Source organism: Botrytis byssoidea (genome assembly GCF_014898295.1).
Source record: "Botrytis byssoidea strain MUCL 94 chromosome Unknown BBYS_005, whole genome shotgun sequence".
NCBI lineage: Eukaryota > Fungi > Ascomycota > Leotiomycetes > Helotiales > Sclerotiniaceae > Botrytis > Botrytis byssoidea.
In genome coordinates, this window is record NW_024065846.1 from 1,360,642 (window position 1) to 1,370,386 (window position 9,745).

The 9,745-nt window shown below is 41.7% G+C and overlaps 1 protein-coding gene across 1 annotated transcript; it reads right to left on the minus strand.

Annotated features, from left to right (window-relative positions):
* Positions 1-3,351: 3,351 nt before the first annotated feature.
* On the minus strand, positions 3,352-3,840 carry EAE97_003234 (uncharacterized protein; the record flags this gene model as incomplete). The annotated part of the gene is made up of 2 exons (XM_038873746.1): positions 3,352-3,725; positions 3,783-3,840. 2 exons carry the CDS (start codon positions 3,838-3,840, stop codon positions 3,352-3,354), a joined length of 432 nt encoding a protein of 143 aa, XP_038735609.1.
* Positions 3,841-9,745: the final 5,905 nt, after the last annotated feature.

Consider the following 9,745-nt stretch of genomic DNA (forward strand, 5'->3'; position numbering starts at 1 on the left):
AGTCGAGGCCCGCATAGTAACATGCCACCTTTTTGGAAGATCCAAATATGGTCACAGGGTTGCATCATGGTCTGTTAGAAGGTGATTCACACAGTCAAAGAGCTCTTCTCATCTATTTACATTGCTGCCAATCTTTAGGACCTTCCCAAATTGCACTTTTACTATAACTAGCCCTGAATATGAGAAGATTATGGTTTAGAAGTACAAGGAATACCGAACATAGGAAACAATAGCTGATGCTAATTAGACGCCAGACCTATGCAGGCCTACCTTCACAGAAGCTACTTTAAATTCTATTCCTCCCAAAACAGGCACTTTTCCGCGACCTGAGATCTGACAATTATGTACCAGTGATTCTCTCTATGTTACTGTCAAATTGACTTCCTTTTTCAATTTTTGCTCTGGCTCACCCACTTCCATGCCTTCTACGCAGCATATGTTGCTTGCACCTCCTCGGTATCTTCTACTCATCATACCCAACTCTGATTACATTATGATACAAATGGATTATACTTATTCCACGAATCCATTGTATAGTGTTTAATCCTAGGTCAATGATAATTTATAGCTTTAATATTGATCGTTCGGTTCCAATACCATCCTAATCACGATCCGAGCTCTTCTAGATGGAACATTCAAAGAATAACATAACAGTAAAGTACCAACAACTCATTCACATCTCTACAGCCGGGATTCAAACCCCCTAATTACCAAATAAGATAAAGCCATCAGGTATTCCAAATAATACCCAAGGGCAAACATTTTCACACATCGAATCATTTCGTACTGAGAGATATATCTCCATACCCCCAAACCCATAAATAGAAATTACCTACCAGTAGATGTGTATCTACCGACCTAGTAAACAACCTGCAACACACACACAACATCAAATCACAATACACCCTCATGCGCCCGCACCCAAATATACATATATACATAGGTACATGCATGCATGCATAGTCTTCATCTATCCCATCACCTTTTAATCCGATTTTTCAATCTCTGATTAATTAATTATTCGATATACATGCCTACCTACACACACACACACACACACAAATACAAAAACAACCATACATCCGCATCCTCCAAATTCAATCCCAAATCCAAAAAAAACACTCAATCGCAATACCTACTTACCCAGCCACTCCCAAAAACCCCCAAAGGATCAGATTCATTAATTAGATATCAGATATGCACGTAAACTAAGCCCTACAGGATCCGGTATTTATGAAGTCTAGGTATTCGCAGGGAGCGAGTACCGGTGTTACCTATGTAGGTAAGGTTAGTTGTGGTAGGGGCTGTGCGCACGCACGTACACATTGAATTCTAGAATGTTAATTGGGGAATGGATGGGATTTGAGAATGGGGAATTATATTTCTGTTAATTATTAGAGAGGGAGGTAGATAGAGAGATAGATGAATTGATGGATAGATGTCTTTGATGAGAATGAATATATATATATATACCTAGGTATTTAAATGGTCTAGATAGATAGATAGACAGGTAGGCAGGGGGTATCTATTTATCCACCCATCCAAAAACCAATCAATCAACAAACATACATACAAACGCACCTAAAGCTATTGTATTTATTAATAAACCGCCAACCCCAACCTCAACCCCCCGCTAGCTACCATCAGCGAGCGTCTCGCGAGTCGCGACACGGAGCAAGGCTGGAACGAATTTCCTTGCATCGGTGTCTCGGTTTCCCAATCGGTCGATTTGCTAGGTGTGGTCTGGTCGGCCGGATGGACGGATACGGAAATGAGCTTTTTTTTTTTTTTTGAAGAGAGAGAATGAGTGATTGAATGATTGAATGAATAATGGATAGCTCTGTTATTCGCTTGTATATCTATCTCGCGATGATACGTGAAGGGTGGCACATATACCTAGACCCAGACCTGACTAGACCTGTCTAAGTATATATACACACACATACACAGAATGAGATGAGATGAGATGGGCGGGTATACTACATACATGCGTTTACCAATCTCCAGCAAAAAGAGGGAGCAGACTAGACGAGCGAAGATGTGAGTGAGTTTGGGGGGGTGGAGATGGGTTTTGATGGGTTTAGTCAATTTTTTCATTCATTCATAGTTATTCATGGTTATATATGTATAATGTAGTATATTGTAGAGATAGATTGTGCGTTTATGTACTATGTAGAAGTAGGTAATCATCTCTCTACCTCGAATCGAGTATTCGAGCGTGTAAGGAATGAGTAATGTATTATACACCTAGATAACTACCTACATACCTACATAGATACATAGATACCACCCAAGAAATGTAAGGAACTCCGTTTCTCCATCCCGCATCCGGCTCTGAGGTATTGAGGGGCTGGGAGACGAACCTGGCTGTCTATATCTATTCTGGAGTGTGTGTTTTCTTGGATGTATTCATATGCGGGCATATATATATATACTGGGTATGTATTCCGGATAAGACGGTACGATGATATGAAATGATGATGTCGTGGACCTTTTTATAGCTACCTAGTTACGAACATAGATACAAGTATCCTATCTCCGCACCCAGGAACACATTCTCCCAGGGACAAATAGTAAATTTAGATTTTTAGTGGAGTAGAGTAGGAAAGTGATAGACGTGCGGGTGGACGTATACCATGTAAGGGTACCGCAAGAAGAAACTCGATATGAGTGTCGCGAGAGTCGATCGTGATTCTCAATTTCCTGTTCTTCATCTGATGAAATTGAGTGTGGAGACCGGTGAAGAGTCAGGTGAGTATAGGTATTAGATGATGGGATGGAGTATCTCTACGCATGCAATGTCATTTACAAAAAGAAGATAGGAATCAAGCGAGCAAGAGGGATAATTTAGAGAAATGATGAGTATTCGATTTGACATTAAGTATGAAAGATGGATGTATGCATGGAATGTGCATACAAATCTCTGAGTAGCTATCTTTCTTTTTGTCTGTCTCTCGACACTCCTCTCCATTATCAAAGCAAACACAACTGGTTTGTCAGATGTTGTGAATTGTTAACGATAGACAACATCTTAAAGTTGGGAAGACTATCACACGTAGTCAATTCTAACCCGCATCCAAACTTCCATTTCCATCCTCATCATCTCCATCTTTCCATCCATCCATTCATCTCACATTACCCCACATCCAAAGATTAAACGCCGTCCGCTGATGTATGCCCCCTAATCCCTCGAAACTCCAACTCTAATATGCAATCCTGTCCTTGCAGTTGGGTGATTGAGATGTCGTAGTCATTCATGTATATCCATGCCGTCCCATATTCCTCGACCAAAGTTACTGCCTTTCCTTTTCTATCCCTCACCCAGCACATCATCATGTCCTCTCCTCTCCTTTAAACCTTTCCCGTTGTGGATCTCCGAGGAGGAAGTTTCCAAACCCCAGCTATCACTTCCCCTTCACTATAGGCCCAGAAATATACCACTAGTCCAATGGTATAGTAGATGGCTGGGTTAGTGGCTTGATATAGTAATGCGGAAGCCAAAGCTGTCAAAGGGAGGATAACCAGACGAGCCTCGATGCTGCGATAGAAAGACGTGCCAACGAGGAATCCAAGTGGCCACTCCCAAGCTAGCATAAAGAGGCCAAAAACCAAATTGATGATTTGTAATATTGGCAAAGGCTTGACGGCACCGTCGAGATTCTTGGTGAGAAAGTCCCAGAAGATTTTGGGCCAGAAGAATCCTTCGATTGCAGCTGCTACTTGATCTAGAGTATTCGGATTAGCTTTGTGTGTGGACGGGATTGATCTTGATGAATACTAACAAATTGCGGCAGTGAGGACGATTAGACGTGCCCAGTGATTCTTGATAAGTCTTCCCATTCTATCCTAGAATGAACAAGTTTTCGAAACGATGTGAGGAAAGTCACAAATTTGTGGTCTTCTGATAGACCGTAGAGGAAATAGGAAATGGGTATCGTTTGTACAGTTCGTGAGTACGGTTTAAAATAAAATAAAATCTTAATAGTAATAATAATAAAATTGTATCCGAGCCAGCGGAAAATGTGAATAACGAAAGTAAAATTGCGTCGACTCGAAGGAATGGTATCGACGACAATGAGTGCACAGCGCTGTTGTCACAAAAGTCGTCTTGTACCGATATATCGAGGCGTACCTCTACCTATATCCCCGGGCACCAGGACCGTAATCACTGGGCTGGAGATGATGGTCTCCTTCGTAGCTTGTATCAGGCTTATGACACCTAGTCGAGATGACGGAATGTCTAAGACGCGGTTTGAAGGGAAGAGCCCTTGAGATGATTATCTGATCTTTTCTGACAGCGGGCATCCGAGCGGCGGGGGAAAGATTATGCGTAGAAAGCTGAGATGAAGTTTGCTGTAAGGAGGACCCGGTAACCGTTGCATCAAGACATTTGAAGGTTCGGACGTCGTCTGATCCGTGATCTATTTGATGAAGATGGAGTTTGAGGAAGTATGAGGAATTGGGTATCGAATTTGTGAGATCTTCGGAGTTATGAGACGTCTTAGTGTTTTAACATTTGAGGTAATTCAGGTAAGTCGTTGAAAAATATCGAAAAATCGTTTCCAAACCTGCGGGTTGAGAGGTTTAAGAATCAACAGGGCAGAGAAGTGAATGGGTGTCATGAGATGAGCGGGGGGGGGGACAGGGTGAATGGTACCTTAGTAGTAACGTTAAAAAACAATGTCTACATTGGTGAACGACGCTTTTCTATCTTGGGTCGCCATGATATCTACATCTTGGATCTGCAGCGACTGGCACTGAGAACGGGATTGACATGCACGATTGGGTCAACTCATGTATACAAGGATGTAATAGAGAGAAAAAAAAAGATTTTGGGAGGGGGAGATGAAGATGCTCCCCATTCTAGGATAGTCAAGTAGATCCAATAGATCTCATTGTGGCTGAACATGAATATCGTACCGACCCGATAAATGTAGCATCATGAGGGTAAAGTCGATGATCATTGGAAGGTTGATATAAAAATACGTGGTGTGGTTGAGAAGAGAGGACGATGATTGGATTCTTTACCCAAAGGTGTCGGCGCTTAGAGGTACAGACCAAAGTGTTCAATGCAATAATATTTTTTTGGATCTAAGGCTGTGAACAGGGTTACAATGTCATAATTCCGGGATGATTGCATACGAAATGTCTCTCGTCTCTGATTTTATCGAGCGAAGTTGTCGCCAAAATGCATGGTGGCTCGAGGTGGGTATAATCTGACCTGGAATGGCAAGGGATTATGCACAGAGCACACCTCGAACCCTTGGATGCTGCAAGGTACTACCTGGATTTACGGGATATGTTTGGGGACAAAATCGGTCTCAGGGGATCGACTGGCTCAGGGACGTTCTCACGCACCTTGGACATCCAATAGCACAATTCTTCAACATCTCTCGTACATGGGAGGAGAGAAGAAGGAGGGGTGTTCGGCGTCGAGATTGGTTCATGGGAAATGTTTGATGGGAAAAAAGGAAGGTTACACGTCAAAGCAGTTGAGGACTTTTAAGAAATGAGGATGAGGATGAGGATGAGGATGAGGATGAGGATGAGGATGAGGATGAGGATGAGGGTGAGGATGAGTATGAGTATGAGTGAGTATCTATCTAGGTATACGCGGGGTTATGACTTGGAAATGACGAGAATGATACTTCAATTGGATGTTTATAGATATATATACATACATGTAAGACTTACATACCTAGGTCTCCATACATATAAAGCTTCTTATTTCAAATACTTTGCATGTTCACCTAGGTACCTATCAATACTTGGGATATTCACCATTAATAGAATGAATGATGGTAGGTATTAGCTAGGCACTTGGTGGTATCTTTCAATATCATCCCGTGACCTTGCTGTATCATCATCTATGAGCATTGAGCAGGTATACCTAGAAGCAGACTGTACCATGATTACCTAGATATCACATATCACATATCACACATGACATATGACATATGACATACCATTATTTCTCAAATCGCTCTCAATTATTATTCACCATAATATAATACCTTCCATTTCCACAGATTCATCAGTGTTACACATTATCCATTGTAAAGTGTCAAATAGACTAGACGATGGAAGTAAATGAGTAAATACAGTGGACGAAAATCCAGAAACCGGTTGAGAAATGGCTTTCAAGTTTCGTCTCATCATTATCCATTCATTGATTGATGACCGCATTGAGTGACATGTTTTAGTCTCGTTCAGATTTCATCTCATCCATCCTTCTCCATCATCTCGAGTTGTACGGTACGGCCAATACAATGTATTTTTGCATGAACGTACCCTAGGGAAGCCTTGTAAAACGATAAAAATAATCCCTTGACAACCTGCCATCTGATATATGTCACTGAGAATAACCGCTAGAAAGTATATCGTGAGACGAGGGGCTCTGACAATTCTGGCCGGGCTTTAGTTTGATCTAGGGGTCCTTCTAAACGGTTGATGTCGCAAAGATTAGATGGAGGAAAGATTAAAGAAGAGGGAAGAATGTTTCTATTTTGGGTCAATTGAATGAATGAATCTCTTCCTTGCAAATGATTTATTATTACCTACTATTACTATTACTTGCTCTATCACTCACCAAACTTCACAAATTGACAGACTGACTCCATTCTGACATTTCTTGATTTCGCATCTTATCAACATCCATCCATTGGCACTGTCGCTCACGCACGATTCACGGCCGATCGAACCATTGATCATTTGATATGCAAATTTTGACTGACTGTCGAATTCATAGCGAGCGGTGTGATTGATATGTGATCGGGAACTCCGTCATCCGTTACGTTACCCATCCGTTACCTATCCGTGATTCCCCCCCCACAAAGTCACTTGGGTGAGAAGTGGACCGACCGACCTTTCTTTCATTTTTCATCGAATCCATCCATCCCGCTCTGATTGTCATGGATCCATGAGTTCGATTGGGCCTGATCACCGTGAAAGTCCCTTTTCTTCTCCTCACTTCACTTCCCTTCTCTTCCCTTCACTTGACGAAGACGGTTCGTGGCGATGGACATGATATATCTCCCTACCTAGGTACACCTACATATTCATACATGTATATTTATAGAAATAGAAACCCCATATCATATATGCAAGCACAGTAGCATCCAAGTCAAAAATCCAAGCAAAAAAAAAAGGACGAAAGCAAGGTTGATTCCACCAGGGTCGAAACTCAAAAGAAGCATGTGATCACAACGGGAGAGAACATTCAATAGCTTGCCACGCTTGCCACGCTTGCTTATTACTATTGTGTGATAACGATAACGACGAGCTTATCTTGACATCCATCTCACAATCCCTTCCGATTCGGCTTCAGAACAGCCATCGAAGACATGAAAACATCGGAAGAGCTAATATTAGGCCTCTGCAGATGTGGGTGTGACTTGTTCTTAGCGTGACATTGGTTCATTCTCTTTGGGTACATATATAGCACGTGAGCTGATATCCATATCAAGTGGGCTCAGTGGGCTCAAGTATGTGAGTGAGTGGGCTTGCTTACCTTTTCTGCACGTCTTCACATCTGCACGTCGCTTCTGCGCAGAAACTAGATCCAATTGGGGTATGGGCCGTATGGTAGATAGAGGTGACATCTTTTCATCTTCTTCTCGTCGATACATCCATTCAATTGCAATCTTGGAAGCGAATTTTCAAGTATCCTCGACTGGGTTTCGTAAAGCGCTGGGCTGATTATCGGCCTCTTCTATTTTCTTCTACACCAGGGTGATAATCATACATGCTATGCAGATTGGTGATGGCCGACCAGGACAGCTGTCATGGCGGAGCAATTACCTGTCTCATCTTGCGCCGTCTTTACCCAATACCTACACGCATGTAGGTTAATCAGTACTAATTCATATCCACACAGCATTACTCGGATTGTTAAAAATATATCAATGGATCAGGCTTTTGGTGGCAAATTATCGGTGTACACCGTATGATGTATTTTGGTCTACGCTCGCTGTTCTCCTTTACACACAAAGCTTCGAGTCAATCGAACGATCATCTTCAATAGCCCAAATCCCGACTGGTACATTTCTCTACGATGTAGCATTTTCATATCCTCTAGACGAGGGTTAATTGGAATCACAGTATTTGATTCAGAATTTGGGGTGATGAAGCATAGACTCTCTCTATGTCTCACGAGTTCAACATCTTCATAGTCAGTGATTATGTTATGATCATTAGCTTGATTGTATTGCACAAACATGTTTTTTTCCATCCTACACTCCCATGCAATCGAATGTAATTTTCTAATTCTGTGTCGGATCAAACAAGAGTCGCTAATAAGTCATAGCCTTGTATCCAAACAGTCATAACCTTTCATCCCTTCACCCTTAGTGAAGTCTTCCAGTGGAATGAACATTGTAGAGCGCATCCTCAAGAGCAGTTGTTCCTCATTTGAGTCGACATGCCACTCACTATCGCGAATATTTTTTCAAAAGCTTCTTTTCCATGTCGAGTCCATTGGATCACTTCTTTCTTTGACTTTGACTTTGACTTTGGGAGGAGTCAGTGTGGTCTTTCGTCCCACCCGATCTATGTGTTCTTCCTTGGGTTTTTTTCAATTTCTTTACACCGATCCAACGATGTTGCTATCTCATCCTTTAATTCTTGTGCGCGTCGTAAAGCTTCCTGTTTGACATGATCGGGTATGCCTTCTCTCCTGTTGCTTTGTCCGCTGGATGTGTGGGAAGACCGTTGCTTCCCACCGCCATTTATTGTACTATATAGCTCCGCTTGCACTGCTTCATGTCTTTCATTGTTCTTTCTCTTCTTAGTGAATATCCTTACTGTGGTAAGATCGATGACACTAATACAAAGTAGCCGTTTTAAAAGTAAAAAAATTTGATGCTATGATATTGCGAAAGATGAGATCCAATGAACTCTGGTTGCATCAGCACCGATAAAAAAGAAGCCGCATTATATAGAAATTCCAACACGGCAACGGTCGATAACAAAAGCCTGAAGGAATTCCCATCTCATGTGTACCATCAATATAATGGTTCAATCGAGGCTTGTTGCATGTACATGAACAAAGTGAATTGTCCAAGGACATGTTTTAGCCGCTTGCAAGCCAAGCTAGAGAGCAACCATCACAAAATGGATTTTAATTGCATTGCCGAAACATGTATGCATGCGCAAATCGTGGGAAACAATCATAATCACAATCGAAGTTTCCTGCTACAAAAGCTTCAACGTTTCATTCGCATGCGCAAGGAACGAAATCATCAATTTCAATCAATATCCGCACTTGCGGCCGTTTGGCATCAATCTGATCGTCCAAACAAACAAACACTAACAATTATGAACTTTGATAAACCAACACATACATTGTCTTTCGTGTCAATCATCGAGTATAGTACATTCCATGCACTATTACTTTTCGAGATATTAATCTTCTATTGCAATAGTACAAAGAATCGTGGAGAAATCGATGAATTTTTCTATGGCTATCTACCTAGGTAGGTACACGTAGAAAATGCAAAGTACCTAGTCCACACATACTTCACTTGACTTGACTTGTCTCAACTCGATTCAACTCGACGACATGACACGAGACGAGAGAAGAGCGCGAGCAGAATTCAGATTTCTCAATGCAAGTTCATTGGTCTGAGATCTGATTTCGCTTGTACCAAATACGATACCCGTGGACGTGGGAGAATATATTTCTGGTGCGACAGTAAAACTGGCGCTTCGCTCAAGTGTAGGTCTATACATGTAAGATTACATGTTG